Here is a 24674-nt window from a genome sequence, read left to right as displayed (position 1 = left end):
TAATATTTAATAAAGTTTATTAGGTTACTGAGTTCTATCTACAGTCATAAAATAGAAAGGATTTTGAACTGTACAGAGTCATGTCCTGGTGAAGTGAGGAGAGATGGAAATGAGGGAGCACAAAGAGCATCAGAAGGAGGGAGAACACAGCTACTTCCCTGGAGTTCTGGAAGACACTGGTTCAAGTTGAAGGCAACCAAGCAGGGCCCCACACACACTGAATTTTGTGTCCCACCCTGCAACAGAAACTAGTACAAACCCCTACATTGAAAAAAACTCATATAATATTAGAATAAAAAAGGGGCACATCACACCCCACCCAGTCTTGGCACCAACTCTGTGCTTTAAAAAATATACTATGCAAGTAGTTTATTTTCAAAAAGGTACCCTACAGCAGCTGTTTAAAACATGTTCTTGTACATACACCCCACATATATATATTAACATTTTCAACAACTAAACTCATTTGTACCTACACAAAACTGAAGGGATAACTCAAAAGCAAAACCAAAACAATCACACAAACATTTTTCAAGAAAAAAAACCACAAAGAAATGTGCAAAATAACCCCAGAAAGGCAGCATAGTAACCTGTGGAGAGGTCAAGAGAGCAGCTCCTGCTGATAAAGGAGTGCCATCCTCTCCACCTGGCTACTGAGGATCTATTTGGGATGTGCTGATTTTGCCTGAATTGCTTGTCCTGTTTATTGCAGCACTCTCCTGCTCCCTGCAGAGGTTCAGTTTGTCCCTGCTGTGCCTGAAGGTCACCCCTGGCCTGTGTGACCCCTGGGGCTGCTCCTCACCTGTGACCCCTCCTGTGGCACAGCCCCACCCCGCAGGGCAGAGCCTCTCCTGCTGCAGTTAGGCGGGGATTAGGTAGGTCTGGGACAGAGCAGAGCCTGGCTTGCATGAATTTAAGCAGCTTATCAAGAGGAGAACTCCCTGGCAGTGCCATTAGAGAACCTGAGCGTTGCTGTGAAGCCCCAGGGGACAGGACCTGCAGCTGTGTGCCAGCTGTGTGCCAGCTCACACACACGGTGCCACGCTGGGGCTCAGGTCTGTCCTGCCCTGGCCCACAGCAGCCAGGGAGCCCAGAGCAAAAGCTGCAGCTTTCAGTCAGGATGGAGGAGTGTGAAGACACAGCCCGACTCAAAATCAGCTGCCAAAGCCACGGGGAGGAGGCAGAGCAGAGCAGGGAGCAGGATGAGCACTGCTGGTCAACAGGAACCCTGTGAAACAGCAACACAGCAAGGGGAGAGGGCCCAGCACAGATACACACAGCAGCAGCATGACCACCTGCTCCAAAGTAAGAAGTGTCCTGGTGGAGGAAGGGCTCTTGGTTTTGCTGTTTCAGGGCTTGGGGTTGTACTTTTTTTTTTTTTTGGCTTTTAAAAACTCATCAATTAATTCTTTATGGCATTCCAGACTCTCTCCAACTCCGCTGGCCGTCCTGAGCCTTTCCACTCTCAGGACCTGGTCTTAACACTTCCACTCCTAACGCCTCCTCTTCCCCCAAATTGTTTTAATTCTTGTATTATTCTTCTTTCACCACCATCCTTCCCTTTAGCTGCTACAGAAGAACCATTCCCCGAGGCAGCACAGCCTCTTCTCAGGAGGAGAGGGGAGCACAGAGCCTCTGTCAATGTTCCTTTTGTGAGGGACTCCCGAGGAACAAAGCACTCAGCTGTGAAGCCAGGGCTGCCCCAGGGAGGCACGGGAGCTGCAGCAGGGCAGGAATCCTCTGGCCAGGCAGCTCCAGCAGCAGGAGAGCCCAGGGCTCCGCGGGCAGCTCATCCACGCCTCGCTTCCACCTCCGTCCTGCGGCACGGGGGTCACTGGTAGAGCAGGTAACTCTTGAGGGAGGCTGGCAGGGGCAGGCTGGGGATCTCAGCCAGTCTGTCCTTGCCCAGGGCAAGCCGCACGGCTCGCCGGCACAGGTCCATCAGAGGCAGTGGTTCAGCTGGGGAGAGAGAGCCGAGACATTACCAGCCCAGCAGTGCACACTGACCTGCTCACCTGGCACAAGGTGCACACTCACACACTCGCCTGGTCTTCTATAAAACAAGGGTGCTCTGAGAAGGAGCACTGCACACCTGGCACAAGGTGCACACTCACACACTCGCCTGGTCTTCTATAAAACAAGGGTGCTCTGAGAAGGAGCACTGCACACCTGGCACAAGGTGCACACTCACACACTCGCCTGGTCTTCTATAAAACAAGGGTGCTCTGAGAAGGAGCACTGCACACCTGGCACAAGGTGCACACTCACACACTCGCCTGGTCTTCTATAAAACAAGGGTGCTCTGAGAAGGAGCACTGCACACCTGGCACAAGGTGCACACTCACACACTCGCCTGGTCTTCTATAAAACAAGGGTGCTCTGAGAAGGAGCACTGCACACCTGGCACAAGGTGCACACTCACACACTGACCCTGGTGCTGCTAACCCCAGGGAGCTCTGAGCAGGAGCAGTGCACACCTGGAATGAGGTGCACACTCACACACTCACCTGCTCTTCTATAAACCCAGGGTGCTCTGAGAAGGAGCACTGCACACCTGGCAGATCTGCAGCACCTCAGCCATGCAGGTGAAGCTCACCCAGCACTCCAGCAGGGCACAAGGTGTCTGCAGGTGACTTCAGCCACACTCTGTGAGTGAAACAACCCTGCAATTCCAGCTGGATGTTCCTCCTCTGCAACTCCAGTCAGAGCACATCTTCCAGCCCATGCCTCTTACTGCAGTACCCAGAAACTTCTGTAAGAGTCACTCAAGGAAAAGGCTTCAGCAGCCAGAGCCTCACGGGGCCTGGCACCCAGAAAGCAGCAGGATTTATCTCACACAGGAGGGGAACAGCCCCTCACTTACACTACAGAGCTCCCAAGGAAAACAAAGCCCTCTGTCAAAGCTCCATGTCACTGCCTGCACCCTGACACCTCCCAGCAGAGCAGTCCCTGCCGTGTCACAGGGCAGGACACAAGCCTTTGGCTATCTTTTTCTGCATCCTGTACTTAAAACCCTGAACAAGATAATACAAGTTTTTCAGGAATGGCACACGGGGCCCTTGGCTGCTGAGGAGTCACTGACAGCCCAGAGGGGACCGAGGTCAAAGCCAGAGCTAAAACATGCCAGCTGCACAGGAGGAAAATCCACGCTGGCTCCTCACTGCTGAGCCTGTCAGAGCTCACCTTGAGGCCCGAGGGGCTTGTCCTGCCCCCAGAGAGGGCTGACACATCCCAAAGCAGATAACTGGCCATCCTTCCATGGCCTGAGGGCTCTGCTGCTCCACTAGAGAGCTTCCTTTGCTCACAGACACCTGCAAGCAGCCTCAGGTGAGCCTGGCTGAGAAGCTGCAGCTCCACACCACACGGACCTGAGTGCTCACACAGCTTGCCAAGCCCAGCACTCCACACAATTGTGTGCCACAGCCCTTCTGCCACCACCCAGCCCAGGGTCCCTGCTCAGGGACAGGCTCCTGCAGCCCCCTGCTCCTCTGTGCCCTGGCTGGGACACTGCCCAGAGGCACGGCTGGCAGCACTCCCCTGGCACTGCCCAGGGCAGCTCACTCTGAAAGCACTGGGGCACGGACTCGCTGCATTCAGAGCCTGCCCCAGTTCTGCCTGCCCTGCACAGGGACAGAGGCACTGCCCAGCGTCCAGCACCCCAGGACAAGGGCTGACCCCAGGGCCTTCGGATATCCACAGAACAATCACATTTCAGTCCAGTGCCCTTAAAAGGGGAGGCTCTTCCACAGAGACTCAGGTTTGTCCCCACCTGGAAAGCACACACACACACCTCCTTCCATGCCCAAGCAGCACAAGCACTGACAGTGCTGCTCTGAGTGCTCAGAGCCAGACACCTTCCTCCTCCCTGTGCCAGAGCAGCATCCCGGCAGCGCTGGCCTGCTGCCCACCATTCACTCTCAGCTCAGAGCTCTCCACAAGCAGCTCCTCTCCTGGGGGTGGCCCTGCCTTGCTGAGAGCAGCTCCAGACTCGCTGCCCTGGAGTGGAGCTGCAGGTTTGGCCTGGGACCCTGCAGCAAAACCTGGTTCCTGGGGCTGCTGACATCCTGAAGCTGCTGGGGCACAAGGAGCTGGGCTTTCTTTGGGTGAGAAAGTGCTCTGCCAAGAGCTCTCTGTTTGGTCTTGCAGAGTTGAAGTGTTATTTCCCAAAGCACTTGCAGATTTTGCTCCTGCCCCTTTGCAAGGCTCTCCTGGTCACTGACTGGCAGCTCTGTGGCTCTCAGGGCTCTCCAGTGCTGGACACTTCCAGCACAAACAGAAGAGCCAGTATTCTACAGCCCTTGAGCAGACACTGTTCTGGAATGCAGGGGAAACTTCTCCTCATACCAATACTGCCAAATTTATTTCACTAGCGACATAAATCCAGATTTTAATCCACTTCCTTCACCTCTCTCCTCCACCCTACCCAGAGGACTGAGTCACAGTCTGGCCCCATGGGAACTTCTGACTATGAGAGATAACAGACTTTAGCACATTTGGACAGCCAAATTTATTACTGAGCTGAGCTAGAGATTGATGTGCCTGTTAGTGAAAGGGCTGGCATGCAAGCTGGGCTGACGACAGCGTCCAGCCCCCTGCTAGAAACGAGCACACCCTGCTCTGAGAGAGGCAGGGGAGTGAGCTACTCTTCTGAAAGATGGAAAACGTTCCCATTTTCTTAGATGGGAAGATCTGTCCCTTGTTCTTGCCCGCAAGGGATTTTAAACACCCCCTCTAAGGAAGGGGATTGTCTCAGAGACTGTTTTATGCAAAGAGACACCGGGATTCCAGTGCCAGCAACGCAACTGTCAGAACATTCCTGCTGCTCTGCTGGCAGCAACAGGAGGTTTCCCATCCCTAGCCGGACAACGGGCATCACCTCCTGCCAGCACACCCCCTCCCCAAGCCCTGCTCCGCTGCAGAGCTGTGCAGCCAGGCGCCCTGTGCGCCCTCAGAGCGGCACCCAGCAGTGCTGCTGCCACCAGTGCCCACCAATGCAACGAGAGGAAAGCCCTGCAGTGTGGCCCAGCACGGGGCTCATACTCACGGTCCAGTCCGTTCAGGTAGCACATGCGGATCTCGCAGTGGCCCCACACGGCGCTCACCACCGGGTAGAGCTTCTTCCCCTTGAGCCCTCGGAAGGCCACCCCCATGTACTGCCCGTCCACGATGAAGCTCAGCGTGCCGTCGTCCATGTCCAGCACCACCAGGAAGGAGTCGGGCACGACGAACGTCTCGTCGGGCTCCAGGAAGGCGGGGTAGGTTTTGCTGGGCTGGTTCTTGCCGTCGTGGTAGAGTCTGTTGCGCCCCAGGTCCCAGCCCCAGGACTCGTGGTTGTTGCCCACCAGGGTGGTGTACCCCACGGAGTGCAGGGGGGCCTCGGCCGTGGCCACCCCCACCACGGCGTGCGTGCCGCGCTGGCGCATGGCCCAGGTGATCTGCCACACGTGCAGCCCCCGCGTGTAGCCCACCTTGCCCCGGATGGCGTCGGTGCTCTGCGCCACCGGGTGCCGGTGGAACATCAGCTTGTCGTCCTCCTTGACGAAGACGTTGAGCGAGCGGTCGTCGTTGTTCCACGAGTGCAGCAGCTGCACCTCGTAGGACACCGGGGGCATGTCCAGCAGCAGGTCCAGCCGGGTGGGCTTGCTGTAGTCCAGTCCTTGGAGCTCCTGTTTCAGTGGCCTGTACACAGGGTCCCTCATGTCCACAGTCTTTATGCCACCCGTGACCTTCTGACCCATGGTGTGTCCTGGCCTCGCCTCCTCACGGGCTCATGGATTTACCTGGCAGCTCCCGCTGTCATCCAGCCCTGCAGAAAGGGTTGCCAGGAGGCTTTGTCAGGATGTGCACCACTCAGGGTTGCCTAATGGACGGAAAGAAAAACAGGAGACAAGTTAAACATTAGCACAGCCGGCCCCGTGTGCCGCATTCGCTGAGCACAGCGTTCGTCTGTTCATCCCAGCAACGTGGGCTTCACTTCCACCACCAAGGAAAGCTGCACGCATCAGCTGCAGGGCTGAGGAGACAATTCTCTGCAAGCAAAGCTGTGCTGAGTACCTCGGGGGGCTGCCTGCAAGTGCAGAGCTGCAGACACAAGCTGCTGGGGCCAGCCCTGGGGGACACTCATGCCAGCAGCTCCTGGCCCCCCCAAACCCTGCAGCCAAGGGCAGATAAACCTTTGCCTGGCTCGTCTGGAGTGAGCGCCTTCTCTGCTCCAGGAGGGACAAAAATCCCCAGTTTCAGCTGCAGAGCCCAGGGGGAGGAGCAAGATCCTTCTCACAGTTGAGCAGTTTCCCTTCCAGATTGCAGAGAAGCCTCTGGGACGTTCAAGCCAGCTTGGCCAGAGATCCTTGCTCACTCTGTGCACCTCTCCTCCAGCACTGCATCCACTCAAGTGGCTCTGCTCTCACTCAGCAACACAAACAGCCCTCTGTCACACAGCTGCCAAACTGGGGGCAGCTATTAGGAGAATTAGAAGTGGGAGGGGTGCAAACGAGCTTTCTAAGAAAAAAAAGTGTTATTTTAACATTTCCTGAAGTGAGGCAATCACGCAGCGCTCCTGCCAGCTACAGTCACAACACTTACTCACAACCAAGGACCTCATCTGGCATAGAACACAGAGCATGAATCAGATCTGGTTTAAAAATAAGATTACTGGACATCAGCAAGGCTTCAGCTGGAAGGTGAGCAGGGAAGGCTCTGGGTTAGGGGTGAATTCAGCAGCTTCCCCACAGGTTTTTAGCACCAAGGTACTCCACTGGAACAGTGAGAGAAATCCCAATGCTTAAGTAACAAGAGACAAGACTATTTGTTCTTTCCTTACCCACTTTTTAAAAAAATCATGAATGGAGAGGAAAACGCCTGAGATTCTTTAAAAGTCACATCCCAAAGCACAGGCTGCAAGTACAGATATTTCAGACTATTCAGGGACCTCAGATGTTGGGCCCTGAGACAGAAGATGCCACTTCAATGGGCCCAACCACTTTATCAGCTGCTGAGATGCCCACCACATCCTGGAAGCTAAATAAATACCACCCACAACACCCAAACAAACCCTGGGCCGTGCAAGCCAGCTGGTCACCAGCTGAAAACAAGCAGTGACAGAGGGAGGACAGCCAGGGGACGCCAGGGATGGCTGGGCTGCTGTGCCCCAGGAGTCTGCATGGCTCACAGCCCCTCAGGGGACAAGGAGCAGCAGCATCTCCAACCCAGGCATCCCCAGAGCAAGCCAAAACAGACCTCGGGAGAGGCACGTTAATGCTGACCCAGAGCAGGGATTTTGGAGAAGATTCAGCTCAGGCTCTTTGCTCAGGCTGGGTGAATCCAGACAGGAGCACCAGGTGAACTCCCTGGCACCCCAGGGCCTGAGGCACATGGACAAAAGCTGTCAACAAGGGACTGGCAAGGCACACGTGGAAGTCCACAGGCAAATTCAGCTGTTGGAATTTTGATTAGGATAAGGGAACAAAACATTGACAGAGGGAGGAGAGGCAGAGATTTCCTGTGCAGCACATGTGAGCACACAGCATAGGAAACAAGAACCAAAACAAAGCAGACTGCAGCAGACCTCAGTGAAGCACAAAACACTCAGGAGAAGCAAGGGAACACAACCGTGCTCTTCATTGGCAAAACAATGCCTGGCTCGTTGTGGCTTTTTGCCTTTTGCCAACACAAGCTTCGTGGTATTTCTCTGAGGCTGCTGCAGCAGAAGGGGAATCACACCCCAGTGAGAGCCCTGAGTGCCTGCTCTGCCCCAGAGCAGCTCCCAAACTCTGGCACCACTCATCCCCCACACTGCCCAGGAGCCTTGCCCAGGCACTGCCCAGCACATGGAAGACAACGGCCAGAATAAGGAGAAAGGGGTGAAGAAAGGTAAAATATTGAAACAGAGGGGTGGGTTAGAGCAGGGCAGGGCAGGTGCAGTCAGCCCATGCCAGGATTGAGGTGTAACACAGCTCCTGGGCAGGGCAAGGGAACAATCCCTGCTCACAGCTGGCTCTGCTGCTCCTGGCACCAGCCTGCTGCAGAGGGCAGGGTGGCACCTTGCCCTGCAGCCAGGAGCACAGAGATGCCCCCATCTCTCAGAAGGAAAAGGCTCCTCAGACAGTGCAGGCACTCTCCTGCACAGGAGGGAGACAGAAAGGCCAGTCCTGTGAAATGAATGGATTCATGCAGCCCCACAGGAGACACAGCCAGCCATAAACCAGAAGAGATGCTGGGGAATGAGCTGCTTCAAAACCTTTGAGCTGCTGCAGGTTTAAGTACAAATGTAAACACTGAAAGTGCTTTTATCTGTCTTATCAACAGCTCAGGCTTGCTTCAACTCTGCTCTGCTTTGCCAACACCAGCTCATCCCCAGGATGCACTCCTGCTCCCATGCTATTTTCAGTTCCATTGTTAACCTTCTGGGCTTAAAAACCAGGGAGTGAAATCCTAAGGGTGACTCAGAGAAAAGGATCCACTGCAATTTTCAGCCAGAATTAGACCTGCCTTCCATTTAGGTGCTCAGAGCAAGCTCTCAGCTTGCCATACCAGAAGGAAATGCCAGGCTCCAAAACAACTGCTTGCTGCAAATGGATCAAGGCAGGAGACAGCAGAGACATTTAAATGGAAGGCAAATCCTGCTGTTAAATAGGGAGAACAGCTCTGCAAGTAAGCCTGTGGCAGAGCAGAGCTGCTGTCCAGCTTCCCTCTGCTGCTCAGGAGCTCTGGAACCTCACAGAGTTTGTCCCCAGCTTGCTCTGCACCTGCAGGACCTGTCTGCAGCACCAACAACAGGGACACATCCAGGACCCTCAGCTCCTTGATTCCTGTTTTGCTTTATTTCTTCAAGTCGGTTTACTGTGGCTTTATCTCCTTCCCATAACATTCACTAGGTGTACTTGCACAGATAAGAGGCCAAACCTTTAAACACCTCGCAGGCTCTGGGTGCTCTGCAGACAATGAATCAGAGCCCTGCCCTAGAGATTTCCAGCCTGGAACACACCTCAGGAGAAGAAAAGGAAATTAATATACTGCACATGGCCAGTGACTTGCTTGCAGCTTTAGAAGTTGAACCAGAGGAACCCTGACAGCACCAGTGAACGGGACTAAAAACCCACTGCAGTTTTGCTCAGGTTTCTGTGATTTCAGTAGAAAAGCATAAGGAAAACTTGGTTAATTTTCTTGGGCTGAATGTCCACCCTGCAAGGCAAGAGCCAGAGGAGGCACACAGCTGCCATTCTGCTGGCTAACCTGCAGCAGGCAGGAATGTGCACAGCCAGCAGCCAGACACCCCAGAAACACCCTCCACAATGCCTCCCCTTCTTTAGAACTGTTCCACACCAGGGATTTCCCCTCTCCCCTGGAGGGGCTGAGAGCAGACCCCTTGATCAGAGATATTCTGTGTAACCAAGCTGAAAGGTGGGCCAGCAATGCCACAGCACATCTGAGGTGGGCTCAAGAGGGAAGGAGCCTCCAAGAGCACCCAGACCTCAGCCCCAAGGAGCCAGGACACTGCACTCTCCCTGCTGCTAGTTCTGAGCACCTGAAACACAGCAGGTGACCTGCACTGGGTGTTTGTGCAGGTCTGGGTGGGCTGGCACACCTGGCACACCTGGCCCAGGAGGGCTGGCACAACTGGCCCAGCAGGAGGAGGGCTGACACACCTGGCTCAGGAGGGCTGGCACACCTGGCACACCTGGCCCAGGAGGGCTGGCACACCTGGCCCATCCAGGTGACCTTGTCACTCTCTTCAGCTTCCTGAAGGGTGGCTGTGCTGAGCTGGGGGTCAGTCTCTTTCTCCAGGCAACAACAGACAGAACAAGAGGACACAGGCTCAAGCTGTGCCAAGGGAGATACAGCTAGACTTAAGGAGGAAGCTTTTCACAGAAAGAGTGGTCAAATACTGGAATCATCTGCCCAGGAAAGTGGTGCAGTCACCATCCCTGGATGTGTTCAGAAAAAGACTGGATGTGGCACTTGGTGCCATGACCTAGCTGAGGTGTTAGAACATGGGTTGGATGATCTTAAGGGTCCCTTCCAGCCTAGAAATCCTGTGATTCTGTGTGAACACAGCCCCTCTCTCCCTCACCTGGCACTGCCCAGGCAGCTCTGCTGGAGGTTTCTGGCTCTTGGGCAATGCCCTCTGGCCCGTGCCTGCGGGGTCTGGCTCTCCAGAGCCAGCTCTGAGGTTACCCAGAGCAGCACGTCTGAGCACATGAAAACACGAGGCAGTAACCACCACCCATCCTCAACCAAGCCACTTGCTAGACACTTAAACAAATTTCCACTGCCACCTACCCAGCCAGTTCCTGTGGACTACAATGCTGCATCATCTGGCAGAAAATAGTTCTAAGCAACAGGAGAGAGTTTACTTGGCAAAATATTTGTAATGGTGGAAGCAACTCAGAAGGAGTTCCAGAAGTTTGTGCCAGAGATCTTCTCTCCCACTGAAGGCAGGTCACAAACAGCAATTTTGGTTGCAGAGAAAAGGCATTTCTTTAAATGAAAGAAGTGAACTCGGGCTGGTTTTCCTCACAGAGGAAGTTCAGGGGATGTTTCAGAGGTCATTAGGCTCCTTCCAGCTCTGCATAAGGTGAATTATCAATGTCAACTGCATGTCAAAGCCAGGCACAAATCAGGACTCTTTAAAATAGCTTCTCACAGGCAGATTGCAGTCATTTGTCTGCAACAATTATGGTCCTGGCATGAGGCACTGCTGGTCCAGCTTCCTCTGGCCAGCCCACTTAGGCAGGACCCTGGAGCAGTTCTTTTGTCTCCCTTCCAGAACGACCTGGCAGGAGTTTTGTCCCGGCTGTTCTGAGGACAGCGGCGGCGTGAGGAAGCTCTGCAGGTTAAACTGTTATTATTAATTATTATTAATTGCTGCTGAGTCCAGCAGCTCAGCCCTCACCCTGCTCTGCTGTGCCCATTTCCTGCGGCCTCTGCAGACCAAGCCCAAGGAGGCTCTGGCTGGAAACAGCTCCGTTGGTGCTGCTGCAGCTCGCAGATGCTACAGAGACCCCAGCAACCTGCTCTTTTCTCAGCATGTTAGCTGCACATCAGGAGTTTACTCTGAACACACAGCCCTGGCTGCAGAACACCCAGCCCTGAGCAGCATCATGCTTGTTTTCCCTCCAGCACTGGAGCCATTGGATGGGCTGCATTTAGAGAGGCATTTCCTCCACAATTAAGCCACCATGAATTTTAAACAGTAAATGTTTATGTTCAGAACTATTTGCATTAAAGAAGCCCGGAATAAGACGCCCTCTTGCACAACAACTCCCTGATTTTTGTTACTCCCCCACTTAATTTGCAGCCTGCACTGCCCACTGTCCATCCCCCAGCTCTGTTTAACGCTCTGGATTCATTAGTTTTGTCTGATAACGAGCAGTGGGTGGAAAGGATGAAGTTTGATGTTTCTACCCCTGCCCAGAGTTTCCACTCCTGCACCAAAAGCACTTTTTAGGCTGTGGCTGTGAGATTGGCCAACACCACCACCAACCCCTCAGGACCAAACTTTTGATAGCAAGGCACTGCTTTCCCCTAGAAACAGTGAATGAATTAATTTTGAACAGAAATCCGTGTTCTCAGCAGCCACCTACCAGAAGTGCACTGTCCCTTCCCAGTGACAGCAGGGCAGAGCACTTCCCAAAAAGATGGTTTGAAACCATCCTCAGTGGAGTGTGAGGACTCAACCCCAGCTCCCAAAGGCAATACAACATCGTGTCAGGACACAGAGCCAGCAGGACTCCTCCTCTCAGGTAAAGCAGCTGGAGCTATTTTAATATTAAGGTCGTTCAGTTACTGTCTCTTCCTTTTTTCATTTAAGCACTGCTAACAGTAAAGCAAAAATCCCCACAACAGAGCAGCTGCCAAGCACCAGATTACTCAGCCTGCTACTCCCAAACACGTTTATTGTGTCTGCAGCTTCAGCACATGCATTTACATCAAACACAGCCCTGCCAGAGGGGAAGTTGTGCAAGTGTCTGGTGCTGCTCAGCACTACAGAAACAGCATTGCTGAAACCTGGGCCGTGCACTGGAAACAGATCCATCCTGGTCCACTGCAGGAGTCTCTGCTCCCTGCAGGCAGACTCTCACAGCTCTGGATGCTGCTCTGCCTCAGAGGCCAGGGCAGCACATCCAGCAAAATCAGGGCCTCGTGCTGCAGAGCTGGAGCTCTGCTCCATCCCTGCCTCCCTGGCACTCCAGCCTTGCTCTCTCTCACCATTTACTCCTGTGAGCCTTCAAAACCACAGCCTGCCCAACCTCTGGGCAGCCTGGTCCAAAGCCTGGCAAGCTGCACGGTGACAGAACTCCTCATACTTGGGGTTAAGCATCTCCCTCCCTGTCCAAGTCATTCCAGTTCCTTAACCAGCCCGTTTCAGGCTGAATTTTGTGTTAATCCTCAGGTCAAATAAGTCCCAAACAAGTGAATTCAACCCCTTGTCCCAGCTGTTAGTGCCTTCACACCACACAGCAAATTCCTCTAAGCAACACAAACGTGGATCAGTTCTCATTCCTCACTGCCTTACCTCGACACAGGGAAGAACTCAGCATTCCTCTGTAACATTTACCCAGATCTCTTCATCCTGGGCTTCCTAAGTGCTGAAGAAAAGGACTGAGGCTGCAAGCTCGTGTAGGAAGACCCCAGTGGATGTTTCACACTCTGACCTGCAGCTTCAGGCTCTTCCCATCCCCGGTCTGTGGAGTCTCAGGGTGTCACCACTGGAGACAAAAGCCCACAAGAGGAGACAGCTGAGTCACTGAGGAAGTGACTTTTCTCTTACTGTTTAGGAACCCATTCTGCTCACTTGGCAAAAGGATGTTTTCAGCAGTCACCACCCGAAGCAGGGGTTCCTCACAGGTTCCTCAAAGCAGGAGCCCCAGAGCCTGTCAGATTCTCCAGTGCCTCCAGCAGCTGCTCATAGGCAAAACCAGCTCCCATGGTGTCCCTCAGGGAGTCCCAGCAGGTATTTCCCTGCCCCTGCTCTGAAATGAGATCTGGACCATGCCCTGCTCCATCAGAGAGCTCTTGGAAGGTGCTGAATGATGACAACAGCATCTTCTCTTCCCTGCCCTGGCCAAGCCAGCACAGCCCAAGTTTAGGAATTCTCCATCCCTGGTGCAGGAGCTGGGCTGTGGCTCAGCCCTACCCATCAGCTGTCCTCCCTCTGAGGACAGGCAGGCTCCAGCCCCACATCTGTAGGAATGTGCCCCCTAATGACACAGTGGCAAAACTAACCTTGGTCCCCCAAAAAAAGGGAAGAAGCCCAGAAGTTTCTCTCAACTGTTAGGTGAAAAGCCACCTTATAGAGCCTCAGGGACTTCACCAAACACCAGAGAACATCTAATTGGATAGAAGCCAAAAAGTCCTGCCTGATCAATCAGGTAGAAAAGAACAGAACAAAAGAGAAGAGGGGCTTTTGTGAAGTGTTTCTACCAGGAGCAGACCCCTGTACCTGGCTCGAGTTTTTCTGTTTGTTATTTTGCCTTTTATTAAACCTTTTTTTGTTTCTAACACCACAGCAGAAGCCATCCTGCTTATTTTATACCCCCAAAGTTGTAGCTGAGCTGTCCTTGGGTGCATTAAGTGTTTTTCTAGGGCTTATAAGAACTGGCCCGGGAAAAACAACTTAATACACATCCCCTCTGGGAAGCACGGCAGGGACAGGGCTCCTCTTTGAAGAGGAAAAGATGGAAGGTGCTCACACGGAGCTGGTGCTCAGGACAGGGCTCTGAAGGCAGGATGAATTCTGCCTGGCCACAGATGCCAGCCCTGCCTGAAGGGCCGTGCTCCCCTCAGTGCCCCACGCCCGGGGCTGTGGTTGGCACCCCCTGAGAGCTGGGAGAACAAGCTGCACACACACCCTGGGCACGACACAGAGCCTGGCACTCCTTCCCAGCTCCACCTGCAGCTCCCAGCCCAGGGAAGGCACTGGTGCTCCCAGGGAAGGAGGGAGCTGCACGTTCCCCTGCAGCGGGCAGGGCTCAGCAGCTGCCAGCGCTCAGGTTTGCTTCCAAGGAATCACCTCCAAGATAAAAACAGCAGTTCTATTATCAAAGTTAACTAGGTACTTTGCTTTGAAATACAGTTTCTTCCCCTCCATCAAAGGGCTGTTAATTTTAGTCTTGTAGCAAAAAAAAAGAAAAAAAAAATAGTTGAAGAAATGAAAGCAGCATCTGCTTGGAAGAGATGAAGGCAGGATAAAAGGTGTCTGTGACAGAAAGCTGGCAGCAGCCTTGTGTTTGCTATTCAAGTTTAATCTGGGAACAACAGCCACCCTTAAACACAACAAAAGCTGTGGAAAAACCCTTTGCAAATCCAACAACATAGCCAGAAGATGCAATTTCTCTTCTCCAATTGCTGCAGCAGCCAGCTGAGGTGGGGAGCCCAGACAAACCCAAGCTTGCTACACCAGGGTCACCCAGAACCTCAAGTCCACAACATCCCTGCTTCAGCTTCCAGTTCCTTCTCCCTCCCCCAGGTCTGCAGAGTTTCCTAGAGATCTCCCAGAGCAGAAGGAAGCTCCCAGAGCAGCTCCAGGACGGCTGGGCACCGAGGCAGAGCAGAGCAAACGGCAGTGACACTTCTGCTGTGCCCAGGACAGGCTGCTCCTGCACAGGCTCCACCAGCATCACCCCTGCTGCAGTGGAAGAAGTGAAGCACGGATGCCCAGCCTGCCTCTGGGCAGCAGGGAGTGTGGAAAGCTGCTCCATGTGACCTTAAAGGGTTTGGAGCTGTCAGGCAGGGAGAATCCCCGTGCCCAGCACACTCTGCCCCAGCCTGTGCCAGCCTCCAGCAAAACCTGCTGCTCACCTCCCACTCCTGAGGCAGCTGCCAGGAGCTGTGCCACTCAAACCCCGGCCACAGGAGCAAAAACCCAAGGAAAGAGCAGGATAAACACGGAACAGAGCAGGGCCCAGACGCGTGCCAACATTCAGCAAAGCACTCCAGCAGTGGGCTGGCCGAGGGGAGCCCTCCCCAGGCTGCAGCACACTCCAGCTGGGAGGGATGGCCCAGCAGCTCCCAAGTGCTGAACTAAGAGGATATTCCTGGCAGACAGATTGCACAAGAGACAGCTCACACTGCCAGCTTTACTGGAACACACTCAGCAACTCCCCAGAGCGGAGCATGCCGGGATGATGCTGGATTTCTGACTTGTCATTAGCCAAAAAAGTTTAATGACATGGTTGGACTCTGTGTTTAGCTATAATTGACCTGGGACATCCCATAATTAGGAAGAGACACTGCACATCTCGCTGGAGCTGGCAGCGAGCACAGACTCGGCGTGATGCAATTCTGCTTTCCCCATCACCTGAAAGGGTCCCTGGAAATTGCTGTGGTGGTTTGAGAGAGGCAGGGTGACCCAAAAGCTTTGGCTGGCTTCCTAAATCATCCACCAAAAGGCTTCAAAAAGCAGCAATTTTGAGAAGCCTTTCCAGCTTGCCTGCTTGAAGTTTTATCCCTGTAAAAGCTCCAGCAGACAAATCATATTTGCGAGTGCAGAGTGCACCAAAATGAGGAGGATAAAAGCACATTATACCAACTGTGGCTGCAGGAATGCACATGCTGCTTGCAGAGGACATCTGCACTGTCAGGTGGCCAGATATCCCAGAGCAACTTTTTCCTGGAAATAGCAGTTGTGGTAATACAGAACAAATGTTTTTTTTGCCAAAAAAAAGTGACCAAGACATGCACTGCAGCATTGCTCACAGTAGCTGCAATACTGGTTCAAGTGGAAGGGGTGAAATTTGCCCCTCAGCCTTACTGGGACACACTCAGAAATTCACTCCTAAGCAACAGCTTGACAGGCTTGAACTCTGTAAATCCAGTGATATTTGAAGTGGTTTCCTCACCCCCTCCAGGGTGCAGCATGTCCTGCAGGGGAGGAACGAGCCAGCCACTGCTCAGCATCTGAGCTCTGTGTGGTGGTGACAGGGAATGCCAGGATGGTTTTTACCCCTTCTCTTTCCACCTTCCAAATGCTCTGATGCCACCACAGAAGGCTGAGTAAGCAGGGTCTGAAGAACACACATGTCCTTCCTTCCTTCCCTCCCTCCCTCCCCAGGGCTCCTCAGCAGACTAAACTGTGGCTTTCCCCTCTCAAACAACAAAATTCCATACCTGTAATTGTGCCAACAGCTTTCTGCTGTGACTATCCAGACTTGGCCATCCTCTCCATGAAGGTGACCCACTGGGAGACCTCTGCAGTGCAGGAGACAAGAACCAGGGCAGGAGTCAGTGATGAAACACTCCTGAGCCCTTATCTGGCCTCTAAACAGCTGCCAGCACTTCCAGCCTTCAAAGGCAAGACAAAAGCTGTACAGCCAACCTAGCCTCCCTACATACCACAGCCACCACAGGTCCTCATAAGTCAACATGCCTTCCAAATAAGTGTTTAACATAAACATTTGTAGAGTCACTTAATTCCTGGTGAACCCAGCTATTTGATGTGGGCCACGGAAAGCTCCCATGACATCAATGGAAAGTTTCCAGTTAGAAAAACCAGGTTTGAGACAGATTAATAGAAGTTAAGAAATAGAAATTAAGAAGCCTTGTAGAAACAGTCAGGAGATCTGTTCTTAAGCAAGATGCACTCAACAAGCAGAAAAGAGAAGCTGCCTTGCTTTTTCAAGGTTTAGAGATCAAGAAGAGCAGAGGTAAGGCAGTCATGCTGCCTCCAGTGTGTAGGCTTCTGTCTTTTCTGGGCTGCTCAGTCTCTAAGTATGTTCAGCTGTTCCTTGGCTGCTGCTGAAGTTCTGATTCCTCCTTTGGAGCAGGCTTGGCTGAGATTTGCTGTGTGCAAACACCAGTTAGAAAGCAGTGAGAAAGCCACTGCCACCCACCACCCAGTGCACCACAACGTCCCCAACACGGGACAGATGTAAACTGTCTGGAACATCGAACAAAGCCACCACATCCAACAGCCTTTTCCTCCATTAAAACCTCACACCAGACTAAACTCACCTTGAGGTTTTGTTCCTGCAGTCAGCCCATCACACTGCTGCTGCTGACATTCAATGGGAGCACCAGCTGAACCCCACAGGTAACACCAACCCTTGGAGAAATCAGCCAGGACTGGCCAGAGCTGCCTGTGGAGCTGCTCACCCTGGAGAAATCCATCCAAGCACGGATAATTGGACTGCCCAGCTCTTCTGTCAGACTCTAGGTAAAACAGGGTTCCACTGAGGGTCCTGCAAAGCCACCCTGTCACCAGCTGGGCCATCAGCTCTGTCCCCCTGGACCCCAGGACTTCCACCTGGCACCACAAGCCTGGGTCAGACACCACTTCTGCTCAGACTCCTCCTGTGCTCCTCTCAAACGTGCCAAAACAAGATTAGAGAGCATGCTGAATGTTTTCCTGCTGAGTAGGGTTTTATGCCAACACAATCCCTGCTGTGCCTTCTGCTGTGCTGCTCTGCACCTTGAGATGGAGATTCCCATGAGGCCAAGGATTCTTCCAGAAGCAGTCTAGACTGAGCCTCAGGTGGTGTTTTTGCCAAGTTTGAAGACAGCCTAATCCAAATAGCATAAGAGCACATGCCTCTGAACAAGTGCTGGTTGTGACACCTTCCTCTCCACACGAGTGGCTGTAAGCTTCAACCCCATTTTCCTGTCTTAAATACACAGGGGAATTCTCCTCAGCCCTGACACACAGCACGCTGCTCTCCAGTGCCCACCTGCATCAAGAAATCTCTTCTCCCTAAAGCTCCAGGAGCCACTCAGTTCTGATTTCTTACCAAAACTTGCAATTCTCCTCCATTTGAACAGACAAGCATTGCTATAATTGTCCCAGAGGATAAGACACATACCCCGTTCTGCTCTTGCCTGTTCCCAGGTGCATCCCAAAAGCCTTGCCACACTCTGGCCTAAAGCCTGACCTGCTCAGCTTAGTCAGGGGCTGCTGCCATGTCCCAATGTGCAGGCTCCTGCCCCAGGAGCCACATCCTCCACCAAGGACAAAGATGGAAGGCACCTCCTGAGCCACAGCCGAGTTCCCTTCTGCAGAAAATGCAGCAGGAGGTCCTTAGAGGAGAGATACACCAGGCATGCATTGATGTGCACCCAGCAGCACCGAGTCCCTTCCAAAGTGAACAAAGCCCAGCAGCAGACTGGCTGGAAAACACCTGGAGGTCACAGCTTCCCTGGCAGCAGTGCCCTGCTCTGCAGAGAGCACTGCACAACCCTCCCTGCAGGTGTGGGCACTGCACAGTGCCAGCCTCCCTGCAGCTGTGGGCACTGCACAGTGCCAGCCTCCCTGCAGCTGTGGGCACTGCACAGTGCCAGCCTCCCTGCAGCTGTGGGCACTGCACAGTGCCAGCCTCCCTGCAGGTGTGAGCACTGCACAGTGCCAGCCTCCCTGCAGCTGTGGGCACTGCTCCTTCCAGGCAACCTCACCAGGTGTCCCCTCCCCCTGGAAGTGTTGGCACACAGAGCTGTGCCTCTTGCAAATCCAGTTCCGTGCCACACCAGGCTCTGGCAGATTACCCAGATAAAGGCTGGGATTTAAGTTATTTAACGTTATTGTCACTCGTGCCACAAGTGCAGATTTGGACCTGCGTGGGCACTGTGGGCACACAGGAGCTGCCCCTTCAACAGGGTCACCAGAAGGCAACACCTGCAGCCCCCTGACACCCTGCTAGCCAGGAACAGCAGCACAGCCACACCAACACCAGTGCCAGTGAAACAGGGAAGATGCAGCTGAGTGAGCCCCCAGGAAAGCTCTCCACTCCCTCCAAAACTGCTCCTTGACACACTTTAAAAAATCCAACTATTCAGCAGCTTGTTGGTCCTTGAGTGGATCACCTGAAGATAATTAACTAAGGCAGCTCTCAAGAAGTGACAGTACCCAAGTCCCAGGATGGAGCTCAGTCACTGACACATTCAAAAACACAAGATACACACCTTGCCCTTTTTCCTCTCCCCATCTCAACCTTCAGCAAGTCCAACCCCCAGCCTGGAACCCCAGGAGCACAGTCTGGTGTTGGTCTGTCTCCACTCCCAGATTTCCACCACCACCCAAGCTCCCAACAGCAGATTGGCTGCCCCTTTTGAATTGTGCAGCTTGGCAGGCCAGCGTGCCACGTTCCCAGCCTTGCAGCAACATCCTGCAGCAGCCAGGGCCGTGGTGCAGCCCTCCTGCCCTGCAGACCCAGCGGGGCTGGCAGGTGCCTGTCCCTGAATCAGCCCCAGGGCCAGCTCTGGGGCTGGAACCTCTCCCAGCTGCCCATCTGACCCCTGCCAGAGGGGAGCACAGCATGGGAACGCTGCGAGGTGAGGAATGGGGAGTAACAGAGGGAAAAGCAGCGCCCTGGCTCACTGCACATTAACATCCAATAGTCTGGTTCACTCCCACCCCCAGCTCCAGCCTGTTCCAGCTGCACAGAACACGAGCAGTGACACTGTGGGGACACCAGGCAGGGCAGCTCAGAACCCCGACAGAGGGGACAGCACAGCCTGCAGCAGCTCGCGCCTGTCACACCAGCCCGGAACACACAGTCCAAGCATCCCCATTTCCTGCCCACAGGCATCAAGCCAGGTACTTTCTGCATCCACACAGGCCCACAGCCCTTCTCTGCACAAGGGTCAGCAGGTTTATTCTGCAGCTGCTGCAGTTTACAGGAACTGGGACACAGACACGAGCCCTCCCCGTTCAGCTCACCCCTCACCAGCTGGTCACACAACTCTGAGTATTTCTTCACATGGGCTCCTCTTGAACCTTCAAGCCCCAGATGCATGACTGCCCTGGGATTAGTGTGGACAAAGCAGCCCCTCCCTCACTGTCCACATGTAAACATGACTGGTTTAGCCTTCAAAGAGCACTGAATATCCAGTGAGACTCCAGGGCTGACTGAATATCCAGGGAGGTTCTCCACGTGGAGCTGCTGCCAGCACAGCACAACGCCATCCACCCCTCACCCCCAGCAGGAAGGACCACAGGCTACTGTGTGCAAGCATTTCAGGAGTCATTCTTGTTCTCCTCTCACTGAGCAGCAATGCAGCACAGAGCCAGGGGCCCGACGTGCCACCCAGCAATGAATCAGGGCATCAGGGCAAGAACCACGCCTGGCAAACTCCAGGGCCTGCTACTAACCTGCAATCACTATAGTTAGGGTGCAGGCATTTCTCACATCTCTGCAGCAAGTAGATTTTAATTTACAAGAGGCCATTCAGAGCAGAATTTATCCACGGAGAAGCTTGCACCAAGAATTTCCAAACATCTGAGACCAATGCAGCCTTCTCATGTAGAGAACGCCTTGGCCTTACCCCTTGCTTGCTTTTCTTGGCAGTTTACCATCTGTGGCTCACGTTCTTCAGAACGAAGTTGTTTCTGCAGTTTTTGTGCAACTGAGTGCCTTTGTACATTTATGGTGTCAAGGCCCCATCTGGGATCTCCTCAGGACAGATTCCTGACTTGATAACATACCAGCTCTCCAAAGAAAGCAGTTTGAAGCTAACATCCACACAGCTGCTCCGACTTAGAAGCTTCATCAAATTCCCCTTGCAGGCTAAAAGAAAAAGCCCATGTTTGGTAACTCCATTCAGACATCACCACCTTCTGCCCCAAAGCTCTCAACTGCTCTCGCTCTGGTGTCTGACAGATGGTGCTGGTTGTTGGGGTGCTTTTGTTTGTTTGTTTAAGTAAAAAGCTTTCTCCTGAAAGAGAAAGCTTTGTAAGAGAACAAAGAAATGTGTCACTTTCTCCTCCCAGGGGAGGTTTTACTGTTACACAGCAGCAGCGCTGCTTCAGCTTCAAGTCTGTCTTCCCATCTTCTAGAACAGAAAAAACTCACAAAGCCATGAGACAAGGAAATATCAGTGCACGAGACCCTCCAGTGTTAAGGAAAAAAGCTAAGGCAAAGACATGTGGCTGTTTCTCTACTAAATGAGAAAAAGATGCTAACCCAAAAGACTCTGAATCTGACCTGCAATGCTGCTGAAGTACAACACCTAAAACCAGAAGGGAGGATGACAAGGCATCATCTTTTTGCTATTTTTTAGCTGGATTTTCTCACACTCAGCAGAGAGTATTTGGCCATTACCTGCAGGCCACATCTCATCTTTGTTAAGGACAACTGCACTCTTCCCCCAGCAATTATTCATGGAAACAGGGGCAGCCTCAGCAGTTACTGACATGGAGTAACCCAAGGGAAGATTTCTTTGTTTTCCAGAGCAGTGCAGTGACTGAAAGTGAGTCAACACCTTGACATGAGCTCATTCTGCAAAGGCCACCAGCAAAGGAAGCCAGTGCCTGCAGTCTGGTACCAGACACTTACTCACTTTTACTCTGCAGGCATCACAGAGCTTTGTCTGAAAGCAACTGGTGTCTGACTCGTGACTTGGCAAGGCAAGCTGTGGGTATGAGCTCCATCACACACCTGGAAACACAAAGGACCGGGGCAGCAGCTCCACAGACCCGTGTGGGAAGCTCACAGCTCTGTCAGCTGCTCCTCACTGCTGATGTGCTGAGCTGCCCTGCCAGTTAATGCAAGTACCAGTGTGGGAAGCTCACAGCTCAGGCTGCTCCTCACTGCTGATGTGCTGAGCTGCCCTGCCAGTTAATGCAAGTACAAGGCTCCTGCCACAGGACATGAAGATAAGCTCAGCCCAGCTGAAATCATCTCACTGGTACTGCCTGCCAGCCCCAGTCAATCCTCAGCCCCTGTCAACACCAGCCCTGGGTGACTCCAGGCTCAGTAAGTACTAAAGCCCAAAATTACAACCACCACTTGCACTGGCCTCTCAGAGCCCACCAAAGCCAATTCCAGTGTATGCAGAGGCATCAGCCACAAAATCTGACCAAAACACAAACCACAGAGAGCCACAGAACACACTCCAATCCACATCTTGTATTCTTCAAAAGCTACATTGTGACTTGGAGTATTATCTGTCAGCACTGTCTGCACGCAGTCCCAAAACCTGGCACAGTGGCCTCACTGGCTCATTAGCTACAGATTTTAAATTCCAGGAACTTAATGAATTCTTAATTAGCCCTCACAAGACAAGCAGACCTTGCAGGCTGCTTTCACTTTTTCTGAGGAAAGGAAACAGGGTCCACGGGGAAAAAAGCAACCCAGAGACAGGAGAGCAACAAGCAGAGGCCAGTCCCCACCTCCAGCAGCAGCGAGTGCCTGCACACGAGCACAGCTGAACAGTTCCTGGAACAGCAGCCCACGTCCCAGCAGCATCCAGCAGTTTACAAACAAGCCCCAAAGCACATTATAGTGCACTTCAGTAACCTCCAGAGCAGAGGAGAGAGGCTGCAAAGGCTGCTGCACTGCAACAACCCAGCATCCCCTGAGGAACACACTGCTGCAGCTCATCCCCTGCCTTCAAGGGAGGTGAAGAGCAAATTGCTGCTTGATGCATCCATCAGCACCACTACTGAGAGCCTGGCAGGGCCAGCACAGTGACAGGTGACAGCTCAGGGAAGATGCTCCTCCACTTCTGCAAACAGCAGCACGGCTCTGTGGCATTCCTGGCTGTTCCCTAATTAACTCACCACGGAAAAATCTTTCCTTGCAGGCTGGGAGAGCCACTCTGACCATCCCATGGCCAGACCACTCTCACTGTAAGGCCCTGGAGGCTCTGCCCAGTGTGGTCCTGATGATGCAGCAGCCAACTTACACCAGCAAGACTCAGCTGTCTGTGCTACTGAGCTTTGCAACGCTGCATCTGGTGTAGAAATCAGATGTTAGAGGGGTGGGAAAGACGCAGATTACTCCTGGGACAAAAGGTTCATTGAGCCATCCTGCATTGCTACCATGGAAAAAAAAAAAAAAAAAAAAAAAAAAAAAAAAAGAAAGAGATGATCTATCTCCAAGGAGCAACTCCCACTTTTACAATCATTTTGTAAACTTCCTTATCTCGAGCCACGGCTCACACAATTGACAGTTTTTGAGTCAGGCACGGCCACCAGGCACCCTGGCTGCCCACTTCAGCCAGGGAATAAGGACAAAACACAGCACGGTCCAGCAGGAGGCTACAGCAAGGCTGACCTTATAACGGCAGTCCAGGGCCTTCAGATAGAGGATTATGTAAAGCCCCGTTGTGTTCGCAGAGGTTCATGTAGTAAGAGACGAGACACAGTAACCAGACCTTGTAAGGTGTGCTCCGGACCCCCGCGGTAACCGCAGACCCCGCACCGGTTACCGGTGTCTGCTCCCCGAACCCCCACGGTACCGAGCGACCCGCACCGGTTACCGGTGTCTGCCCCCCGAACCCACACGGTACCGGGCTCCGGCAGCCGCCCCTCCCGCGGCATCCCCGGCGCGGCTGCGGAGCCCCGGGGCCATCACCCCATATCAGAGCCCCCCGGGGCCACCACCCCATCATCAGCGCCCCCCGGGGCCAGCACCCCATCATCAGTGCCCCCCGGGCCATCACCCCATCATCAGAGCCCCCCGGGGCCAGCACTCCATCATCAGAGCCCCCCCGGGCCATCACCCCATCATCAGCGCCCCCCGGGGCCAGCACCCCATCATCAGAGCCCCCCGGGCCATCACCCCATCATCAGAGCCCCCCGGGGCCACCACCCCATCATCAGCGCCCCCCGGGGCCCCTCGCCCCATCAGGGTCCCGGGCCGCTCCCCGCTGCCAGCACCGGGCCCCGGCAGGGCTGCGGCCACCGCTCGGCCTCGCCCCGGCTCCGCAGCTGGCACCGCCCGCGGGCCCTGCCCGGCCGCGCTCGGCGGGCACGGAGAGGCCGCGGAGCCGCCCCGCACCGCCCGGCCCCCGGCTCCTACCGTGCCCGGGCTGCCCGCCGGACCATGGCCCCGCTAGGGCTGGAAACGGAGCGGAACCGAGCAGAGAACAGGGCCGGGAGCAGCGGGACCGGCGGGGGAAGCTGCGGAGCGGGCCGGGAGCAGCGGGGCCGGGAGCAAAGGATCGCGGAGCATTGGTTCGGGGAGCAGCGGGGCCGGGGAGCCGCGGTTCGGAGAGCAGCGGGGCCGGGAGCAGCGGGGCCGGGAGCATCGGTTCGGGGAGCAGCGGGGCCGGCAGCACCGGATCGCGGAGCATCGGTTCGGGGAGCAGCGGGGCCGGGAGCACCGGATCGCGGAGCATCGGTTCGCGGAGCAGCGGGCCGGGGAGCCGCGGTTCGGAGAGCAGCAGGGCCGGGGAGCAGCGGGGCCGGGAGCACCGGATCGCGGAGCATCGGTTCGGGGAGCAGCGGGGCCGGGGCGCTGCCGCCGGCGGAGGTCGCGATCGCGGGCACAGCGACAGCCCCGCCGCGGCCGCCCCTGTGCCCATCCCCGGGCCGCAGGCGGCACCGTTTTGTGTGCAATCTGGGCTGTTCGGTGCCGTTGTGCCACCCTCGCTCCAGGAGCGGCTGGGAACAGCGGGCAGCCCCGGGCGTGGCGCTGGGGATCTCCGTGCGGGCACCCCTCGGTGTCCATCCTCGGTGTCCGCACAGGCACACGGTGTTCCGCATTTCTGCACACGAAGGGGGGTCGGGCACGGGAAGGGCTGCCCGGGGAGCTGGCGGAGTCTCCGTGCCCCGAGGTGTTTAGGGAATGCGCTCGGTGCCATGCTCCGGTTGACGTGGTGGTGTTATGTCACAGGATGGACTCGGGGATCTCAGAGGGCTTTTCCAACCTAACCGATTCTGTGATTTGTTTCAGCCACTCCTGGGAATGGCTATTTGCTTTTTAAAGACTCATTTGTTTACCGAAATAAACCTGGGAAGTACA

General features: G+C 54.3%; 2 protein-coding genes across 3 annotated transcripts; one reads left to right on the top strand and one right to left on the bottom strand.

Annotated features, from left to right (window-relative positions):
• SPSB1 (splA/ryanodine receptor domain and SOCS box containing 1) lies at positions 1-23764 on the bottom strand. 2 transcript variants are annotated; one of them, XM_041419548.1, is made up of 3 exons: positions 23730-23764; positions 5045-5860; positions 1-1959 (listed from the first exon to the last, which is right to left on the bottom strand). In XM_041419548.1, the coding sequence occupies exons 2-3, from the start codon at positions 5736-5738 to the stop codon at positions 1832-1834; spliced, it is 822 nt and encodes a 273-aa protein (XP_041275482.1). In that variant the 5' UTR covers positions 5739-5860; positions 23730-23764; the 3' UTR covers positions 1-1831. The 2 variants fall into 2 exon arrangements, with proteins under 2 accessions (XP_041275482.1, XP_041275481.1); XM_041419547.1 differs by lacking the exon at positions 23730-23764 and adding an exon at positions 6055-6424.
• LOC121344142 (translation initiation factor IF-2-like) lies at positions 21119-24674 on the top strand. The gene is made up of 4 exons (XM_041419853.1): positions 21119-21123; positions 23121-23559; positions 23767-24041; positions 24133-24674. Exons 1-4 carry the CDS (start codon positions 21119-21121, stop codon positions 24581-24583), a joined length of 1170 nt encoding a protein of 389 aa, XP_041275787.1. The 3' UTR covers positions 24584-24674.

This window comes from Onychostruthus taczanowskii, unplaced genomic scaffold (assembly GCF_017590055.1).
Source record: "Onychostruthus taczanowskii isolate IOZ18803 unplaced genomic scaffold, ASM1759005v1 scaffold61, whole genome shotgun sequence".
Classification (NCBI taxonomy): Eukaryota; Metazoa; Chordata; class Aves; order Passeriformes; family Passeridae; genus Onychostruthus; species Onychostruthus taczanowskii.
The sequence above is the reverse complement of the archived record's forward strand: the minus strand, read 5'-3'. Positions and strand labels throughout refer to the sequence as shown.